The following is a 21,746-nucleotide window of genomic DNA, read 5'->3' on the forward strand; positions in this document are numbered from 1 at the left end:
TTTCTTAGCGGGCACCTAGAAGCCAAGTGCAACATACATGCCAAATTTCAAGTTTGTAGGCTTTACAGTTCTGGAGAGTTCGTGATGAGTGAGTGGTACTTGCCTTTTATATATATAATATATATACACAACATATCACAAGTCAATTAGATTGCAGATAGATGCAGAAGTTTATCAATGTTGGGCCTGTTTTGCAAGGGGGAGGAAAGGTATTTCAGGTAGTCCTCAATTTATGACCACAATTAATGTACATGTTTAATGTTTTTGTCTAGGTTTGTTTTGTCTTTAATTTTTTTTCATTTGGGCTTCGTATTTTGATCATCTTTTGAATAGAATATATACATATACATACATACATACACACACACACACACACACATATACACATGCATACACACACACACACATATATACACATACATACACATATACATAATGTAAAGGTTCCTCTCGCACATATGTGCTAGTCGTTCCTGACTCTAGGGGGCGGTGCTTATCTCTGTTCCAAAGCCGAAGAGCCAGCGCTGTCCGAAGACGTCTCCGTGGTCATGTGGCCGGCCTTCCCACCAAAGGTGGGCCCTATTTTTCTACTTGCATTTTTTACGTGATTTCAAACGGCAGGCAGAAGCTGGGACAAGCCACAGGAGCTCGCTCCGTTAAGCAGCGCTAGGGATTCGAACCGCCAAACTGCCGAACCTTCTGGTCGACAAGCTCAGCGTCTTAGCCATTGAGCCACATATAAAAAATAAAGAGCCTAATTAAAGGAATGTGGGAACCAGGGGTCTTTGATTCACGAGGAGACAGAAATACATTCTTTGGGGAGAAGAAAGAGGAAAAATCCCCCCCCCCAAAAAAAATTTGTTTTGCTCTGCAATTGGGTGACTCACCATTTCAAAAGCTTTTTGTTCTTGTTTAAATTCCGGTCATCGTCGCCCATTAAGTCCAGGACGGCCGCCGAGGCCTGCTGTTCAAATGCGGTGCCTTCCCCTCCGACACAGAGCCTGCAAAATTGAGGAGTGGGGAATTTGTTCCATCAGTTGCCCTCTTGCAGTTTTGGAGATCCTGCATAAGACCTGTGGACTTCAACTCCCAGAATCCCCCAGCCAGTATGCTTTAAGACCTGTGGGTTTCAACTCCCAGAATCCCCCAGCCAGTATGCTTTAAGACCTGTGGGTTTCAACTCCCAGAATCCCCCAGCCAGCATGCTTTAAGACCTGTGGGTTTCAACTCCCAGAATCCCCCAGCCAGCATGCTTTAAGACCTGTGGACTTCAACTCCCAGAATCCCCCAGCCAGTATGCTTTAAGACCTGTGGACTTCAACTCCCAGAATCCCCCAGCCAGTATGCTTTAAGACCTGTGGACTTCAATTCCCAGAATCCCCCCGCCAGTATGCTTCAAGACCTATGGACCAGCTCCTAGAATCCCCCAGCCAGCATGCTTTAAGACCTGTGGACTTCAACTCCCAGAATCCCCCAGCCAGTATGCTTTAAGACCTATGGACCAGCTCCTAGAATCCCCCAGCCAGCATGCTTTAAGACCTGTGAACTTCAACTCCCAGAATCCCCCAGCCAGCATGCTTTAAGACCTGTGGACTTCAACTCCCAGAATCCCCCAGCCAGCATGCTTTTAAGATCTGTGGATTTCAACTCCCAGAATCCCCCAGCCAGCAAGCTTTAAGACCTGCAGACTTCAACTCCCAGAATCCCCCAGCTTGCATGCTTTAAACCCCGTACATTTCAACCCCAGAATTAAAGCATGCTATCCCTGCAGCCTGAAACAGCTGATCGGGAGGCCTGACAATCAGCTGTTTGCTGAGAGGCGGCCTACTGCTGGGAGACAGAGACAGATTGTTTTTCCCCCTCCCCAAAAGCTACCTGCGTCTTAATACTTTGGAGTGCCTTATAGTCCGAAAAATACGTTAAGTCTTTTAAACATTTTTTTTTTAAAAGCAAAATCTGGAAAACAAGAAAGCCAGAAGCCCAAGGACTACCGTGATTCTCCATTATTCATCCCTGAAACCGAGGCTTTCTCTGCCTAGGTAGGGGGCTTGATGTGCCCACCACCACTGGCCTGGGTCCTGCACCTACCCCCGCTCCGAAGCGAAATCCTTGGGTCGGTAAGGGACATAAAACTCCTCCTCCTCCTTCCGTGATGGTGTCGTCTTCTTCTTCTTCACTGGTCTACTTTCTGATGAAAGACGGTTTCGTTTCTTTCCCACTACCGTGGAGAAGACATCCTGGTGGTGTGCAAGTTCAGGAGAACAAGTTAGAGAAAGACTTGGAGAAGAGGAGGACCAGAGATCACATGATAGCAGTCTTCCACTATCTAAGGGGCAGCCACAAAGAAGAGGTGGGGGGGGGGTCAACCTATACGCCAGTTACCTCCACTAGACCAATTAGATTCCACAGACTAGGCCTCCTCCGAATTCCATCCGCCGGCCAGTGTCGACTGGCGACAACCCTGAGGAGAGCCTTCTCTGTGGCTGCTCCGACCCTCTGGAACGAACTCCCCGTGGAGATTCGTACCCTCACCACCCTCCAGGCCTTCCGCATAGCCCTTAAAACCTGGCTGTCCCGACAGGCCTGGGGCTAAAGAATCGTTGCCCCTATCTCGAATGGTATTATTGTTGCGCTTTTTAATTATGTATTGTTTTGTGTTGTTGTCAAATTGTCTGTATCCCCCTTCCCTTGTTTGAGTTGTGAGCCGCCCTGAGTCCCCTTAGGGAAAAGGGCGGCATACAAATGAAATAAAACTCTAAAACTCTAAAACTCTAAACTCCAAAGCACCTGAAGGCAGGACAAGAAGCAATGGGTGGAAACTAATCCAACCTAGGACTAAGGAGGAGTTTCCTAAGTGTCAGGCCTGCATTTATATTTCTTTTAGAATTTTGGCCTGCCACTATTTCTCTTATTTCATTATGCTTTAGTATAGTCGATGGGAGGGGGGAATAGACAGGAGTAGGATTGTGGAATGTATTGTTATCATTCTTTACTAGAAGCCAAGGTCATCCTTTGTTCTCCGCACCAGGACACCTGACCGGAAGAAGCTGGGCGGGGATGCCGGCGTGGAAGAAGAAGATTGGACCATGTGAATGGATTGTGGGTGTGGGGACAAGAGAATGAACTTTTAACTGGGTGGGATTCTGATGTAACTTCCAGAGTTGGAATCCCACAGTACGATGCCAACATGCCTGTCTTATTAAATTGGAACTTTAAGCATAGTTTTGCCTTCGACTCTAGATTCAATTCTGCATGGTATTTGGAAACGCTGACAGCGAGGACAACTGATCAGTGGGGCAGATCTCAACCCTCCTCTCTTTTGATGTTATGAAAAGAAGGATTAGGTGTGACATGATGGCTCTGCTCCAAGATCTGAGAGGCTCCTACAAAGGAGAAGGTGCCCACTTATTTTCCAAAGCACCTGAGGGCAGGACCCAAAAACAATGGATGGAAACTAACCAAGGAGAGAAGCAACCTGGAATGAAGGAGGAACTTCCTAAGGGTGAGGACAATTAACCAGTGGGACGACTTGCCTCCAGAAGTTGTGAGGTGCTCCATCACTGGAGATCTTCAGGAAAAAGACTGGACAGCCACTTGTCCGAAATGATATAAGGTCTCCTGAGAGACCGCCTCCTGCCAATTACCTCCCATAGACCGATCAGATCGCACAGACTAGGCCTCCTCCGGATCCCATCTGCCAGCCAATGTCGGCTGGCGACTCCCCGGGGGAGAGCCTTCTCTGTTGCAGCTCCAGCCCTCTGGAACGATCTCCCCGTGGAGATCCGGACCCTCACTACCCTCCCGGCCTTCCGCAAAGCCACGAAGATCTGGCTGCTCAGGCAGGCTGGGTGGGGGCTGTTGAAATAGCCAGCCCCACGGGAACTATGAATGTTGTGTATTTTAAATTGTTGTTTGTCTATTTGTCTATTTATCCCCTTCCTTTGTTTGTTGTAAGCCGCCTGGAGTCCTTCGGGAGTGGGCGGCATACAAGACCAATAAAACTAAACTAAACTAACTCCTGCTTGAGCAGGGAGTTGGACTAGAAGACCTCTAAGGTCCCTTCCAACCCTGTCATTCTATCATTCTCTTAAATTCTGTTGAAGCCACCCTTGTCTGGCTGAGTCCCTCTGAGCAGCATCTCCATGACTAAAAGGAGCATCGGCAGAGGTGGGTTCCTACCAGTTCGCGCCAGTTCGGTAGAACCGGTTCGTCAAATCTACCGAACCGATTAGAAGAGGTTCCACCAGGAAGCAGGCCACACCTACAGAAGAGGTTCCAAAAATTTTTGAAACCCACCACTGACAAGAGAGAGAGAGAGAGAGAGAGAGAGAAAGTGAGAGAGATGAAAGAAAAAAGGGAAAAGGGACAGAAAGACAAATGTAAGGAGAGAGAGAGAGAAAGAGAAAGAAAGAAATAAAAAAAAGAAAGAAAAAGTAGAGATGAAAGAAAAAAAGGAAAAAGGGACAGAGACAAAAGGAAGGAGAGAGAGAGAGAGAGAAAGGAAGAAAGAAATAAAAAAAGAAAAAAGAAAGAAAAGGTAGAGAGATGAAAGAAAAAAGGAAAAAGGGACAGAAAGACAAAAGGAAGGAGAGAGAGAGAGAAAGAGAAAGAAAGAAAGAAATAAAAAAAGAAAAAAGAAAGAAAAGGTAGAGAGATGAAAGAAAAAAGGAAAAAGGGACAGAGACAAAAGGAAGGAGAGAGAGAGAGAGAGAGAAAGGAAGAAAGAAAGAAAGAAAACATGAGAGATGAAAGAAAAAAAGGAAAAAGGGATAGAAAGACAAAAGGAAGGAGAGAGAGAGAAAGAGAAAGAAAGAAAGAAATAAAAAAAGAAAAAAGAAAGAAAAGGTAGAGAGATGAAAGAAAAAAGGAAAAGGACAGAGACAAAAGGAAGGAGCGAGAGAGAGAGAAAGAGAAAGAAAGAAAGAAAGAAAAAAGAAAAAAGAAAGAAAAGGTAGAGAGATGAAAGAAAAAAGGAAAAAGGGACAGAAAGACAAAAGGAAGGAGAGAGAGAGAGAGAAAGAGAAAGAAAGAAAGAAAGAAAAAAGAAAAAAGAAAGAAAAGGTAGAGAGATGAAAGAAAAAAGGAAAAAGGGACAGAGACAAAAGGACGGAGCGAGAGAGAGAGAGAGAAAGGAAGAAAGAAAGAAAGAAAGAAAACGTGAGAGAGAAATGAAAGAAAAAAAGGAAAAAGGGACAGAAAGACAAAAGGAAGGAGAGAGAGAGAGAGAGAGAGAAAACACATGGCCGGCAAGCCACTCCCACCAGGTCACATGGGCGGCAAGCCACTCCTACAAAGGAGGCCACACCCACAGAGTAGGTTCGAAAAATTTTTGAAACCCACCACTGAGCATCGGGGACTTAAAAGATGCGCGAGAGATTCTCTTCCATTGTTCTGACCTGGATGTGATCTTCAGCATCTTCCATTGGTTCTTCCCGGGCAGCCACGCCTCGAGCTTTCACAGCTGCCAAGGACAGCCGTTCCTCCTGCTTCCGTTGGTGCCGGGCGATCGACTGCCGGTCGCGGATACGTTTCGCCCGCATGACGTCGCTGGCCAGGGTTTTGTTCGTGCCGTTGATTTCAAAGATGGTCTAAGGAAAAAGAGCAGGAGGGATGGGAAACATTACTCTGAAAAGCAGGCTAGGGGGTGAAACAGAAGAAGGAAGTAGCACTGGTTTATTAATCTACTTTGACTTGTTGACAAGAAATAATAAAGGTGTGATATGAATGAATGAATGAATGAATGAATGAATGAATGAATGAATGAATGGAATGAATGAATATTCAAAACTGATAACTGATAGTTAATAGGCAAGAAGAAGGAAGGAAGAAAGAAAAAGGGAAAGAAGAAAAGATGGAACTAGAAAGGAAAGAAGTGAGGGAGGAAAGGGGAAGACAGGGAAAAAAGCAGAAAGACAGAGAAGGTGAAGGTAGATAGGCAGAAGGAAGGAAGAAGGAAGAAATAGGAAGGAGGGAAGGTGAAAGGATGGAAGGAGGAACAGAAGCGAAGTGGGAGAGAGAGATGGAAAGAGCAGAAAGACAGAGAAGGTAGATAGGCAAAAGAAAGGAAGCTGAAAGAATGGAAGGAAGGAGGAAGGAAGAGAAAAGGAGGAAGGGAGTGAGTGAGGAAAGAAGAGAGGATGGAAGGAGAAAGGAAGGAAGAGAGGGAAAGAGCAGAAGACGGATAAGGCGAAGGTAGATAAGCCGACGGGAAGCTGCTCCAGGCTGCAAAAATTATGGCGGATGAACAGCCCAACTCTCCAAGGTGTCCAAGATCTTCAAAAGGATCATGGAAGCTGATTGTACAGTTATAGAGATTAACCTGATTTTGCATTTAATAACCGCAGCAAGACTGTTGGTGGCGCAATACTGGAAGAAGGAAGATTTGCCTACTATTCAAGAATGGACATTAAAAGTCACAAACCTTGCAGAGATGGCTAAAATACCAGCATATCTCAAGGACCACTCAAATGAGAGATATAAACTGGAGTGGAGAAGATGGATTGACTATATTCAAAAGAAATACGGGACTAAGAAATTCCAGATAGTTTATGACTGAAGAAACAAGGAATGATATAAGTTGTTTAGAGCTAGCCTAGCAAAGAGGAGTTAAAGCTCAAATGAAAGATGATATTAACTTTTTAAAAAGTTTATTTTAGAATGTTTTTGTTAAAGATTTATATCCTGTATTGGTTCTGGGAAGTCGGGGGGGGGGAGGGGGGGTTGACGGGGAGGGTGTGGGGAGGGAAGTAAATATTTATAAAAGGTTTTTTTTCAAAATTCTCAATTAAAAAAAAAAAGAACCATGAAAGCAGAACTGGGATCTGGAGCGCAAAATCCCAGCTACACTTACCGCCTTAGAACGATACGTTTTGATGCTGTCCACGAATTTCAGCTGTGCCATCTCATCTTCCTCGAAACGCAAACCTTAAAACCGAGTGGAAAATGAAAGACGGGTCAACCGTGTTTGGTCTAGGAAGCCGAAGACGGCATTCCCACATCACGTTTGCTCCCAATTGGAGGAATTCGCCGCTCACACACGCATAGGACCATAAAGTTCTTTAACCAAAGAGACTAGATTCACACAAGGCACAAAACCTTGAAGTGAGCCAAAGGATAAAAACGGGTTTCATCCAGCCCTTGAAACAGCATTCCTCAAATTTAGCCATTTTTAAGGTGGGTGGACTTCCATTCCCAGAATTCGCCAGCCAGCATATTTTTAAGATGGCTGAAGTTCAATTCCTAGAATTCCCCAGCCAGCCTGCTTTAAGATGGGTGGACTTTAATTCCCAGAATTCATCAGCCAGCATATTTTTAAGATGGCTGAAGTTCAATTCCTAGAATTCCCCAGCCAGCATGTTTTAAGATGGAAGGATTTCAATTCCCAGAATTCCCCAGCCAACCTGCTTTAAGATGGGTAGATTTTAATTCCCAGAATTCATCAGCCAGCATATTTTAAGATGGCTGAAGTTCAATTCCTAGAATTCCCCAGCCAGCATGTTTTAAGATGGAAGGATTTCAATTCCCAGAATTCCCCAGCCAACCTGCTTTAAGATGGGTAGATTTTAATTCCCAGAATTCATCAGCCAGCATATTTTAAGATGGCTGAAGTTCAATTCCTAGAATTCCCCAGCCAGCATGTTTTAAGATGGAAGGATTTCAATTCCCAGAATTCCACAGCCAGCCTGCTTTAAGATGGGTGGACCTTAATTCCCAGAATTCCCCAGCCAGCATTCTTTAAGACGGGTGGCCTTCAACACCCAGAATTCCCCAGCCAGAATTCTGGGAGTTGAAGTCCGCCCATCTTAACGTGGTCAACGTTGAGGACCACTTCCTTGGGAGTGATACACAACATCCAGAAATACTCACTGAAGAGGGGATGGATCCCTACAAGGCTGAACTCCATTTCTTTCACCCTCTTGATGGATTCGGGGGAGGGACTTGGTCGGGATTTTTGGTACTGCTTCAGGGCATTGTCAGAGATACGGCGTAGGCTCTGCAGGTCAAGAGAACGCTCGTGGTCAGTCTGTAGCAAGCTCTCCTCGTCATCTAGGGTGATTTGGGGAACGCGGCCAAAAACGCCATCTGAATCTGAGGGAGAGAAGTTCCATTATTTTCAGAAATTAAGTAGGTCAGAGAATCGAACTGCTGGCAGTGGGCAGAATTAGCCTGCCATACTGCATTCTAACCACTGCGGAGTTCCCTTGTTTTCAGAAATTCAGTAAATCAAAGAGAATCGAACTGCTGGCAGTGGGCAGAATTAGCCTGCCATACTGCATTCTAACCACTGCGGAGTTCCATTGTTTTCAGAAATTCAGTAAATTGAAAAGAATCGAACTGCTGGCAGTGGGCAGAATTAGCCTGCAATACTGCATTCTAACCACTGCGGAGTTCCATTGTTTTCAGAAATCCAGTAAATCAAAGAGAATCGAACTGCTGGCAGTGGGCAGAATTAGCCTGCAATACTGCATTCTAACCACTGCGGAGTTCCATTGTTTTCAGAAATCCAGTAAATCAAAGAGAATCGAACTGCTGGCAGTGGGCAGAATTAGCCTGCAATACTGCATTCTAACCACTGCACCAACATGGCTCGTGGTCATGTCACTTTTTTCAGTGCTGTCGTGACTTCGAACGGTCACTAAATGAACAATTGTTAAGTTGAGGACCAGCTGTACTTACCTGTGGGCTTTTGATGAGGACTGGCAAAGACCAGAGGCCGACCCAGGAAGAGATGCAGGTCAAATACGTAAGGAACCTCATCGGGAGCCACAAGGGAGTAGGCTGTTCCAGTCCTCCCCGCACGGGCCACTCTGCCTATAGGGAGAAGATGAGAAGTCGAAATGGGTTGAGCGTTGAATGGGGCTTCGGAGTCCTTGATCTTTCTTGAACTTCTTGAAGTTTTTAAGAAGGTATTGGATATCCATTTGTCTGAAATGGTACAGAGTTTCCTGTCTAGGCAGGGGGTTGGACTAGAAGACCTCCAAGGTCTCTTTCAACTGTGTTAATTCTAAATTCTAAATCTTCTCTGGGTGTGATTGTTTGCTTGTAGACAATTCGTTACCGGGCTAGGTAACATCATCAGAACTAAGGAGTGTTGGGTTTGCGCCCTAAAACAGCTTGTCCTCGGTGGAGGTGTGTTCCTTGAATGACAAATTACATGTTACGCACCCGTTGAAAAGAGGCGATTAAAAAAAATAAGAAGGAAACAAAAAGAATAAAACACATCCTTTCCATCAACACACCTCAGTAAGCAGGGATTAACCCCAGACAAACAATCAAGCAGAAAAAAAAATGCCATAATTAAGGAATTATATAAGTCAGCCAATGAGGGCTGTTTGGAAACTGAAACTAATCTGTCTGCTGAACTGAAACTGAAACTATTCTCTCCTCTGCCTGTCTTTTGTACCTACTTATAATCTCTCCTCTCTACCACGTTGGAAGAACCACTCTTGGTATTGTATATATTACTTCCATGTATTATTATGTATATAAAGAGAAGTTAATGAATCCTGCTGAACTAGTTACCTGTGTGTGCTTTCTGCATTTGGTTGCTGCAACAAACTCTGACATTTTTCTCCTCATCCTCCTCCTCCCAATCTCTTCTAGCCCTGATGATGTTCATTATTTCGCTAATGAAACATCTGCAAGAAAACCACCAAGCTCAGAGAGCACCAAGGAGCCAGAAGAGGAATTTTTGCCCCTTACAGCAGGGATCTGCGGCTCTGGAGCTGCATGTGGCTCTTATATCCCCCTGCTGCGGCTCCCTGTCACCAGGCGGTAAAAGGAAAAAGGACATGGTGCTAGGAGGAGACTCTATGGTGGGGGAACCGGATTTCCAATCAGCAGAGGAAATTAATGCTGCACTAGGAGGAGACTCTATGGTGGGCGAACCGGACTTCCGCTCAGCTTTGTGGCTCTTTAAGGTTGTCAACCCTGCCTTACAGCAATAAGCAGATTCATAAAAATAACCCTGAAAGGCTGCGGGCTTTTAAGAAACTCACCGACGCGGTGCAGAAAAAGCTTCGCCTTGGCAGGGAAGCTGTAGTTAATCACGTTATCCAGGAGAGGGATATCGATGCCGCGAGCGGCGAGATCGGTGACAATCAACACCGAGCACTTGCCATGGGCAAACTTGCCGATGTTGATTTTGCGAGCCGTCTGGTCCAGAGAGCTGTAGATGTTGGTGCAGTTCACCCCCTGCATGGTCAGCAGCTGGAAGAAGAGATGCCTCCGTTCATGTCAGGAGAAAAACCAGCAAGCGGCGGGAATAGGCGAGGACTGCAAATCCTCACCTTTCCCCGGGCAATGGGAGGGAAGGAGGCCTGCACGTACCTCCTTCAGGTATTCTGTGTGATGTTTGGTGGCCACAAACACAATCGTCTGGTCTTGGGGCTTAACCACCGTCCTCAGCAGATGCAAGAGAAGGGCTGGCTTGTCGTCAGCCCGCACGTGAAAAAACGAGAGCTAGGTAAAGGAAGTTAGGACATGGGATCATAAAGATGGAAGCGATGCCTCGGAGGTCTTCTAGTCCAACCCTGTGCTCAAGGCAGGACACCTTACACCATTGTTGTGGCCCACCAGTGGCCAGTGGAGCTGGTGGCAAACTCAAACATTGAGGAGGTTGGGGAGGAACATGGGCCAGTCCCAGAATCTGGGGAAGGCTCGGATGAGGGCTCTGTGTCGGAGGCGGAGAGGGGGCCAGGGCCCTCCGAACAGTTATCAGCTGCCTTCTGAGTCGGAGATCAGTGGGGCAGAAGAACAGCTGGAGCCTGTTCCCGGTGTGCGCATGCGCAGAGCTGCCACGAGAACAGCTAAGGAACAAGGGCTGACTCAGGAGTAAAGGCACAGCTGGAGAGTGAATGGCCCCTCCCAGAGGGAATAAAGAGGAGCGAAAGTGGAGGGGAGTTTTTAGGAGGCCATTAGTTCAATTCATTAGGGGGAAGATCCGTTCCTGACTTCTTGGCAAGGAATTGCTGCTACAGCGTGGTGTTTTGAAGATATCGGCCCGGCAGCTCTCCAAGCCTGATAAAGGTCTGTCATTGTGACATCTTTTGAAAGGCTGTTGGCCGGGACTTTGCTGGAGAGGCATTCCCTTTAAGAGGATTTATCGGGACGTCGGCTTCGTGCTTTTGGGAAGCCTAAGTCAGAACACCTATTCCAAGTAGTAGGTCATTATTAAAGAGCTGTTGATCATTCCTACCTTGAGTTGTTCGCTTAGCTTGGATTCCACATCCAGTCGGATTAATACCGGCTCCGTGAGACCTGAGAAGAGGGGAACAGGCTGTCAGTCACTGATGTGAGCAGACACTACTGTCATCGTTCCAAATATCATGCAGAATTAAATCAGAGTCCAAGGCAAAACTATCCTTAAAGTTCCAATTTAATAAATCAGACATCTTGGCATTATGCTATGGAATCCCAATACTGGAAATGACATCAGAATTCCACCCAGTTAAAAGTTCATGATCTTGTCCCCACACCCACAATCCATCACATGGTCCAATCTTCTTCTTCCACGCTGGCATCCACACCCAGCTGCTTCCGGTCAGGTGTCAAAGTACGGAGACAAAGGATGACCTTGGCTTCTAGTAAAGAATGAAAACAATACATTCCACAATCTCACTCCTGTCTATTCCCCCCTCCCATCAACTATACTAATGAAACAGCGTAATGAAATAAGAGAAAGTGTGGCAGGCCAAAATTCTAAAAGGAATATAATTGCAGGCCTGATAACTACAACAGAACCGTTTAGAGAAAAGGATCGGTGAGCAAGAAAGCGGTCCTCGAATGGATCTCCTCCTTGAGTGATCCAAAGTATCCACGAAAGAGACCTAAAACAAGTATTTGGGGCCCCAATTGGGGCCAAAGAAAGCTCAGGACCATCTGTGTTGGAAACCTGCAGAAGAATCCTTCATCCTGTAGTGCAGTGTTTTTCAACCTTGGCAACTTGAAGATGTCTGGACTTCAACTCCCAGAATTCCCCAGCCAGCATTCGCTGGCTGGGGAATTCTGGGAGTTGAAGTCCAGACATCTTCAAGTTGCCAAGGTTGAAAAACACTGCTGTAGTGGATGGACAATGCCTAGAATGAGGATGATGAGACTGTATATATATATATATATATACAGTCTCATTGTAAAATGGGTTGTAAAAATCTAATAGATACCTTTCACCCTGGCTTTGCTGATAACGGATAAGAGCCTGTGGCCTAATGGCTAAGATGTCTGCCTAGTATGTAATATAGCCCAGGTTCAAATCCCAGTAAGGGTATGGCTAGCTGATGAGAGCTAAATAGCTTGAAATAGATCTATACTAGTCTCCCTTTATTTATTTATCAGCACAAATTAAACACACACACACACACACACACACACACATATATATCTGCTTCTCTCATGTTCTCATCATATCATCATCACCACCTACTCTCTTCCCTCTCCTTTACCTTTTCCAGAACCATGGACTTCTCTAAGGATGTCTCCAAAATGAAGTAATTTGTGCCTGGCCATTTGAGTCTTGAGTGAGAAGTCTGGATTGATTTCTCCTAGAATCCATTTATTTGATTAACGCTCTGCCTTTTCTTCACGTCCTTAAGATAATGCATGTAGCACTTCATCTTCATTTAACGACCCCACAATCCCTTGCAGGGGCGGAGTCTGGCCACGGAATGGAATTAGCAGAGTGTTTACTGGCCCATTGCCCTTCCTGACGCCGATGTGTAATTTTGTTCAGCAGATATATTCTCATTGTGCCCAGAGAGAGAAATATCTGCCTCTACCCAGGATCGAACTCGCAGCCTCCCGATTGTGAGGCGAGAGCTCCACCTCTAGGCCACGTTCTCATCGTATGCTACACAAGAATAATCTGGGAGTCTACATGTGACTCGTCCCTGTCCAATGTCAAGAACCCTGTATCCATTCAAGGCACAGAATGCAGCCAAGGAGGAAGAAAACAAGATGACCTCAGCTAGTATCGAGCCAAGAAAGACACTCGTGTCGGAAAGAACCCAACGCATCCCTCTACGTAACGTCCTGCTCTACAACCACCCCATGAGAAACATGGACCGTCTTCTCACCGGCTTGAGCGAATTCCACGAGAAGTTTTGGCAAGGTGGCGGAGAAAAGCAACGTCTGGCGACCGTCGGGCAGCCTCGAGACAATCTCGTTCAGCTGTTCTGCAAAGCCCATCTCAAACAACCTGGCAGGGTGAGAACGGGACATTAGAACAGATTCTGCAAATACTCAAAATATTCAGATGGAACAGCCAAGAAGCAGATGTAGAAAGAGATAAAGATCTTAAGAGAGGAATATGGGAGACAAGTCAAAATGTAAAGTTTCTTAAACCGTTTTTAACCTTCTTATTTCGTTATTCTTTTGCTTATCTATCTAGTGTATTGGCGGTTAACTCTAATAAGCTTAATTTCTCTTGATATGTGTGTGTGTGTGTGTTTTGCATTTGTGCTGATAAATAAATAAAGGGAGACTAGTATAGATCTATTTCAAGCTATTTAGCTCTCATCAGCTAGCCATACCCTTACTGGGCTTTGATATTTATCAGCACAAATGCAACACAAATGTAACAAAAAGGCAACATTAAAAATAATGACTTTCTGTCTGGATGGTCCCCTGGGGTGAGCTGATAGACAGAGAAAGGAAGCCGTATGCTACCTCCCATATTTGAGCATACTAGGGGTTGTGACATAATACATACATATATATATGTGTCTGTATATATGTGTGTGTGTGTATGTATGTATGTATATATATATATATATGTATGTATGTATGTATGTATGTATATGTATATGTGTGTGTGTATATATATATATATATATATATATATATATATATATATATATATATATATATATATATATATATATATATATATATTTGTTGTATTTGTTGTATTTGTGCTGATAAATAAAGGGAGACTTTATATATATATATGACAATCCTCCTTAACTTCTAGTTTTTAACTTTGTTAGATTCTATCATTGATCTTTGTTTCTTTCTTCCAACCACTTGTATCATGTTTCCCATGTCTGATAATATTCTCTCTCACCCTTTCCCCGAATTTCTTTTGTTAACTTGTCCATCTAGCACGGTTCCAGAAACTTCCTTATTATTTCGTCCTCGTTTTGGACGATACCTTAGTCCAGGGGTCGGCAACCATAAACACTCAAAGAGCCACAAAGGTCCCAACCGGAAGCCCCCTGTTCAATTGTGGAGCCGACCGGAAGCCCAGTTCCCCCACCGTAGAGTCTCCTCCTAGCACGGCGTCCTTTTTCCTCTACCTTCCCTAACGAAAAGCTCTATCAATGTTGGAGCGGAGTGGAAACCCCGCCCCTCACACGAGAGTCTTCTCCTGGCGCACCATGCTTCCCCGCCCCAACCGGAAACTCCTCCCAAAATTGTGGCGCCGACTGGCGACAGGAAGCCGCAGCAGAAGGATGAAAGAGCCACATGCGGCTCCGGAGCCGGTTTGCTGACCTCCTGCCCTAGTCTTTTGAGACGGAAGGATGCCAATGCATGAGGTTGGGTTTGCGGAGCTCCTCCCCAAAGATGGAGAAACCCAAGAGTGCCCTAACGGAGAGGGTTGGGAAGAACAACCAGGGGAGAACGTCTCACCTGTCTGCTTCGTCGAAAACCACGTACTCCACACTGTGCAACTTCAGTTTCATCTCGACAGCTACGTGCATCAAACGGCCGGGGGTTGCAATGATGCTGCACAGAAAGCACAAGGGCACACATTCAAGGTCCCATTCTCTGTGTCGCGTGGTTGAGGCAGAAGTGAGATGTATGGAGACAAACACACACACACACACACACACACACACACACCCATTCCAATTCATTTACTTATGTAATGACTCCACTTAACCAGTGGAACGGCTTCCCTCCAGAAGTTGTGGGAGCTCCATCACCGGAGGTTTTTTTTTTAAAGAAGAAGATTGGGCAGCCATTGGTCTGGAACGGTAGACGGTCTCCTGCCTGAGGAAGGGGTTGGACTAGAAGACCTCCGGGGTCCTTCCCAGCCCTGTGATTATACTGTGCTAAGTCTGGGCGCTCCCTCACTGGGAAGCGTCGTCTCCGTTTGCAGAGACATCAGGTTTTTTTTTAACTACCCTTGCCTACATTCAGTCCTGCATGAGACACCTGACTGAGAATCCACACTTACATGTCAGGGTTCTCGTGTAAAGCGGCAAATTGGTCTTCCATCCTAGAAGGGAGAAAGAAGAAAAAGTAAAAACAATTCAGAGGCTACTTAAGGAGAGAAGATCTCTCTCTCTCTCTCTCTCTCTCTCTCATCTATAGCTATCATATCTATCTATCTATTCTCACTCTCTCTATTCTATCTCGATCATCTATCTTTATCTATTCTAGCCCTCTTTCGCTCTCTCTTCTCTCTTTATCTATATCTATCTATTATCTATATCTATCTATCTTTAATCTATCACTATCACTCTCTCTATTCTATCTCTATCATCTATATCCATCCATCTCTATTCTATCACTCTCTATTCTATCTCTCTATATCTATCATTTATATCTATCATCTATCTCTATCTATTCTATCACTCTCTCTCTTCTATATATCTATCATCTGTATCTATCTCTATCCTATCACTCTATCTATATCTATCTATCATCTATATCTATCATCTATCTATCTATCATCTATATCTATCATTTATTTCTATCTCTATTCTATCTCTCTTCTATCTCTCTCTATTCTATCTATCATCTATATCTATCTATATCTCTATTCTATTACTCTCTATTCTATCTCTATCTATCATCTATATCCATCTTCTATCTATCTATCTCTATCTCTATTCTATCACTCTCTCTCTATTCTATTTCTCTCTCTATTCTCTCTCTCATCTATCTATCTATCTATCTATCATCTATCTATCATCTCTATCTATCTCTATCTTATCACTTTCTCTCTTCTATCTCTCTCTATTCTATCTATCTATCTATCTATCTATCATCTATCTATCTAGCTCTATTCTATCACTCTCTCTATTCTATTTCTCTCTATTCTGTCTCTCTCTCTGTCTATCTATCTATCATCTATCTATCTATCATCTCTATCTCTATTCTATCTCTATCATCTCTATCTATCTATCTATCTATCTATCTATCTATCTATCTATCTATCTATCTATCTATCATCTATCTATCATCTATCTCTATATATCTACACAGTAATGGCATTCAGCCAGTTCAGACTGGTTCAAGTGAACTGGTGGTGGCAACCTGTGGGTGGCCCCGACCCGGCGCAGGCTCTATGCCCTCCTATTTAGCCACACTTTCTTAAGCTGCGAGCATATGTGCAAGCCGCATGCGCAAGCAAAGCCCTGAAATTAAGAACAATGAAGAACAAATCGGCGAATCGCTATGCAGCGGTGTAGGCAGTATTGCTATTGCTATTAAGCATAAACACACATCTGTGTGCGTAAGCATGCAACTCACCTGTCCCCTCCGAGAATCAGTGCAGTTTTTAAACCGGTAAACCGACCCAGCTGCAGGAAAAAGAGGAGAGAGAATGCCAATAACGGAGAATTCTAATAAAGGAGAATCTCTGTAGTTGAGGGTTGAAATAGGTAACAATCATCAGTGCTAGAAGGGAAGGGGGTTTGCAGAGAGGAGAAGGGAAGGAGGTGGGGGAGGACTGTGGGGTCCTTGGTGCTCTCTGGAGCTTGGTGGTTTTCTTGCAGACGTTTCATTATACCAACTAGGTAACAACATCAGTGCTAGAAGGGCCTGGGGTTTAGGAGGAGGACGATGACTGTAGTCCTTGGTGCTCAATGAGCTTGGTGGTTTTCTTGCAGGTGTCTCATTACCCAACTAGGTAACCTCATCAGTGCTAGAAGGGAGAGGGATTTGTGGAGGAAAAAGGCAGGAGGGGGGGGGAGGACTGTGGGGTCCTTGGTGCTCTCTGAGCTTGATGTGGTTTTCTTGCAGATGTTTCATGATCCAACTAGGTAACATCATCAGTGCTAGTAGGGAGTGGGGTTTGCAGAGAGGAGGAGGAGGAGGAGAAGGAGGAGGATTGTGGGGTCCTTGGTGCTCTCTGAGCTTGGGACTTTTCTTGCAGACATTTCACGACCCAACTAGGTAGCATCATCAGTGTGACAACTAATCAGGTTGAGTTCACGTCCAGTTCCAATCCTCCCTCTGGTTTTATTTTATTTTGGAAAGTACCTCTTTGGTGAATTTAAGAGTCTGCAGAGCAAGTTCTCGGGTTGGAGACAGGACAAGCGCTCGGGCTCCCGTCTTGGCACAGCGGGCTTTCAATTTCTCCAGCATGGGAATCAGAAAACAAGCCGTTTTCCCACTTCCGGTCCTCGCCATGGCTACCACATCCTTGCCGTCCAGGATCAAAGGGATGGTCTGCAGGAGAAGGCAAAACCCAAAAGCCAACGGCCATTTTTTAAATCACAGCGTTTCCATTTTGCAACCCGGTTGAACAGGGGTGGGTTTCTTGCCCCGTTCCAACCGGTTCGGTTGGAATGAGGCCGGCGGCGTTTTCGCGCACGTGTGCGGCGCACGCATGCGGCACACGCATGCGTACTAGCATCTGTGCGGTGCTCCAGCTGCTCCTGGAGGATCGCGCAGGCGCTGTATCCGTCCTGCGCATGCGTGAAAGCGCAGAATTCGTCAAAACCGGGTAAGGAGCAGGCGCGGGCGCGCGGGGGCACAGGGGGGGGGGGGGTTCGCCGTTCCCGGAAGTTACTTACTTCCGGGTTCAGCGACCAACCGGTTCGCAGGAACCGCCGTGAACCGGTTGAAACCCACCCCTGCGGTTGAACCAAGAGAGAAGTTAACAGAATGCGGGAAGGGACCTTGGAGGTCCTCTAGTCCAACTCCTCGTTCAAGGAGGAGACCCCCCGCCAGGGACCCCAAAGTGCCGAAAACAAAGCCCTTTGCATGCGTGCGTCTGGCCCGCGATCAGGAAGGGGGGGTTTGCCCAGGCGACATGCGTGCCCCGAAAAAACTTACTCCCGGTTTCCGGCAAGTCTTCCGGTTACTGCTACGGATGTCCACACGCCGTTCAGCTGGCCGAACGGAAGATCAGCTCTTCCGGTTTCCGGGACTGCCACCCGCACAAAGGCCAGCTGATCAGCGCATGCGCATCAGAAACACGCAAGAGGGAACAGCCGACATCGCCAAGTGCCAGGCGAAATGGCTCGGCATGCCATCGGTTCGCCCCCACGGCCCTGTGCCATTTTGATTCACTTAACAATTTGACCTCACAAGGGATAGATTATTCAGAGTTTCTTCCTCCTTGAACAGAATTCAAGGAGGAAGAAACATGTTATTCTAAAGAATTGGGGGTGGGGGGGTGGGGTGTCCTAACTGTGTCCTCACCTTCCTCTGGATGGGTGTGGGTATTTTGTACCCTTTCTTCATAATCCCTTTGAACACCGGATAGCCGAGACCTAGGAAGCGACAAAAAAAAATGTTAGAAAAATTGACCCTGTGTCTGTTTACCTATCATGTCTGTCTTTCTCTCTCTCTCTCACTCTCTCTCCATCCATCCATCCATCTTTATCTATCTATCTATCTATCTATCTATCTATCTATCTATCTATCTATCTATCTATCTATCACCGTCATCTTTCTTTATCTCTCTCTCTCTCTATCTTTCTATTATCTATTTAATCTATCTACCTATCTCTTTCTTTATCTATCTTTCTTTCTTTACCTATCTCTCAATCTATCTCTTTATCTCTCTATTTCTATTATCTATTAATCTGTCTATTTACATATCTCTTTCTTTATCTATCTTTATCTATCTCTCTATCTTTATCTCTCTCTATCTTTCTTTCTCTATCATCTATCTTTATCTCTCTATCTTTCTATCTATTATGTATTAATCTGTCTATTTATCTACCTATCTACCTATCTATCATCTATCTAATCTGATCTCTACATTCTATCTATCTATCTGATCTCTACATTCTATCTATCTATCTATCTATCTATCTATCTATCTATCTATCTATCTATCTATCTATCTATGTCTCTCTATTCTATCATTCACTCTCTATTCTATCCCTATTATCTATATCCATCATCTATCTATCTATCTATCTATCTATCTATCTATCTATCTATCTATCTATCTATCTATCATCTATCATCTATCTATCTATCTATCTATCTATCTATCTATCTATCTATCTATCTATTATCTCTCTCTCTCTCATCTGCCTGCCTACCTACCTATCAGCATCTATCTATCTATCTATCTATCTATCTATCTATCTATCTATCTATCTATCTATCTATCATCTATCTATCTATCTATCTATGTCTCTCTATTCTATCATTCACTCTCTATTCTATTTCTGTCTCTATTCTATCACTCTCTATTCTATCCCTATTATCTATATCCATCATCTACCTACCTACCTACCTACCTACCTACCTACCTATCTATCATCTATTATCTCTCTCTCTCTCTCATCTGCCTGCCTACCTACCTATCATCCATCCATCCATCCATCTATCTATCTTCTATTATCTCTCTCTCTCTCTCGTCTGCCTGCCTGCCTACCTATCTATCTATCATCTATCTATCTAATTTGCTGACACTTAATTTAAAGTAAATGTGTTTATCAGTGACTGCCTGACCTCTGCAGTTGCCACAAGCTAAATAAAAAGCCATCGCTCCCCTTAAAACCTCCACTTCAGAATTTCTTAACTTACCCATGGATTGAAAACCTCCCGATTTCTTCTTCTTTTTGTTCTGGGCACGAACCATTTCCTGCGTATCGGGCTCAATATCGGAAGCACCATCAGACTTGGATAAAGCCGTTTCTGCCATCTCATAGTCCTTTATACACAAATAAGGAAAAATGGAAATTTTCAGATCTGGGCTGCTGGGACGGGCATGCTCACAGTTGTAGGCAGTTGTTATGGTCCACCAGCAACCTGTGGAGCTGGCAGCAGATTCAGACAGTGAGGAGGCTGGGGAGGAACATGGGCCAGTCCTGGAGTCTGGGGAAGGCTCGGACGAGGGCTCTGCGTCCGATGCAGAGAGGGCGCCATCTGGTAGTTATGTGCTGCCTCTGGAGCCTCCGGAGTCTGACATCAGTGAGGCAGAGGAACAGGAGGAGCCTGTTCCCAGTGCGGCACATGCACAGAGCTGCCAGAAGGCAAGAACAGTTAAGACAAAAGGGGTGACTCGGGAGTAAGGCTTGGAGATGATTGGCCCCTCCCATAAGACATATAAGAGGAGCAAGCAGACGTGACTCTTTGCAGGAAGCAATTTGGTTCCTTCTGGTCTGGTTTAAACTCTGAAGCTCTGTTTTGGCCTTGCCTGAAAGGCATTATCCTGAAAGACTTTGGCAGACTTCTGTCAGACTCTTCACAGACTGGTTGTGACTCATTACGGGCTGTGAATGAACATAATTCACCGCCTTAAATAAAAAGAGGGTTTTTGTGACTAAGCATGTGACTTTTACTGTCTCAGGAAGCTTAGGTCAGAACAGCAGCTTGGGCTGCAGTTCCCATGCCATGGCTGGGGATAATGGGAACTTGAGCTGCAGTTCCCATGCCATGGCTGGGGATGATGGGAAGCTGAGCTGCAGTTCCCATGTCATGGCTGGGGATGATGAGAACTTGGGACTCCGATTCCCATGCCATGGCTGGGGATGATGGGAACTTGGGACTCCAATTCCCATGCCATGGCTGGGGATGATGGGAACGTGGACTGTGATTCCCATGCCATGGCTGGGGATGATGGGAATCTGGGTTGCAGTTCCCATGCCATGGCTGGGGATGATGGGAATTTGGGACTGTGATTCCCACGCCATGGCTGGGGATGATGGGAACTTGGGACTGCGATTCCCATGCCATGACTGGAGATGATGGGAATCTGGGTTGCAGTTCCCATGCCATGGCTGGGGATGATGGGAACTTGGGACTCCGATTCCCATGCCATGGCTGGGGATGATGGGAACTTGGGACTGCGATTCCTATGCCATAGATGGGGGATGATGGGAATCTGGGCTGCGATTCCCATGCCTTGACTGGGGATGATGGGAGTCCAGCCCATCTTCCCATACCTGATCCTCGTCGGCCTCCCGATTTTTGCACCAACGTTGCTTTTTCCTCCTCCGACCCGAGCCGAAAGCCGGAGCCATCGCGGCTGGATCCTGGCAGGGCGAAGCCACGTGCGCTAAACAGGAAGTATCACGGGGCGGGGTTTGGAGGAGAGCCGGCCTCTGATTGGTGCGTTGGTGGGCGGGTCGCGTTACGAAGTCCCGCCTCCGCGTTTGCGTACGCCGGGGATGGCTAGCCTCGTAGTCAATCCGGAGGCGGAAGCGAAAGATGCTTCCGTAGAGAAACGAAAGCGAAAACCTGTAGAGTCGTCGCTTCTTCCGTTTTGGGAAGCACTGTCGGGTTCGCTTAGCACCTTGGCTGCATTTGAGTCCCTTTTTTGGTCAGAGTTCAGTTTTGGTAAAAATATATGCAGTATGTATTTGTGCATATATGTGTTATGGGTGGGCGGACGGGTGAGTGGAGGTTGGAAAGAAAGAAAGAAAGAAAGAAAGAAAGAAAGAAAGAAAGAAAGAAAGAAAGAAAGAGGGAGGGAGGGAGGGAGGGAGGGAGGGAGGGAGGGAGGGAAGGAAGGAAGGAAGGAAGGAAGGAAGGAAGGAAGGAAGGAAGGAAGGAAGGAAGGAAGGAAGGAAGGAAGGAAGGAAGGAAGGAAGGAAGGAAGGAAGGGATTG

At 45.6% G+C, this 21,746-nt stretch overlaps 1 protein-coding gene across 1 annotated transcript in view; it reads right to left on the reverse strand.

Annotated features, from left to right (window-relative positions):
• The window catches only part of DDX54 (DEAD-box helicase 54), a 25,642-nt gene extending 4,442 nt beyond the window's left edge, over nucleotides 1-21,200 (reverse strand). The window contains exons 1-17 of the mRNA XM_087705652.1: nucleotides 21,081-21,200; nucleotides 19,720-19,846; nucleotides 18,376-18,446; nucleotides 17,209-17,397; nucleotides 16,477-16,526; nucleotides 15,176-15,217; nucleotides 14,626-14,721; nucleotides 13,071-13,192; nucleotides 11,198-11,259; nucleotides 10,330-10,461; nucleotides 9,999-10,209; nucleotides 8,677-8,811; nucleotides 7,867-8,088; nucleotides 6,851-6,924; nucleotides 5,397-5,588; nucleotides 2,089-2,237; nucleotides 888-1,001 (exon numbers count right to left, since the gene is read on the reverse strand). Coding sequence (XP_087561778.1) covers nucleotides 888-1,001; nucleotides 2,089-2,237; nucleotides 5,397-5,588; nucleotides 6,851-6,924; nucleotides 7,867-8,088; nucleotides 8,677-8,811; nucleotides 9,999-10,209; nucleotides 10,330-10,461; nucleotides 11,198-11,259; nucleotides 13,071-13,192; nucleotides 14,626-14,721; nucleotides 15,176-15,217; nucleotides 16,477-16,526; nucleotides 17,209-17,397; nucleotides 18,376-18,446; nucleotides 19,720-19,846; nucleotides 21,081-21,158 — 2,066 coding nt within the window. The 5' untranslated portion in view covers nucleotides 21,159-21,200. The remainder of the gene's footprint in view (nucleotides 1-887; nucleotides 1,002-2,088; nucleotides 2,238-5,396; nucleotides 5,589-6,850; nucleotides 6,925-7,866; nucleotides 8,089-8,676; nucleotides 8,812-9,998; nucleotides 10,210-10,329; nucleotides 10,462-11,197; nucleotides 11,260-13,070; nucleotides 13,193-14,625; nucleotides 14,722-15,175; nucleotides 15,218-16,476; nucleotides 16,527-17,208; nucleotides 17,398-18,375; nucleotides 18,447-19,719; nucleotides 19,847-21,080) is intronic.
• Between the last annotated feature and the right edge of the window lie 546 nt (nucleotides 21,201-21,746).

The sequence above is a fragment of the Thamnophis sirtalis genome, unplaced genomic scaffold (genome assembly GCF_051295495.1).
Source record: "Thamnophis sirtalis isolate CommonGarterSnake01/CBP01778 unplaced genomic scaffold, rThaSir2_p1.2 scaffold_2, whole genome shotgun sequence".
Classification (NCBI taxonomy): Eukaryota; Metazoa; Chordata; class Lepidosauria; order Squamata; family Natricidae; genus Thamnophis; species Thamnophis sirtalis.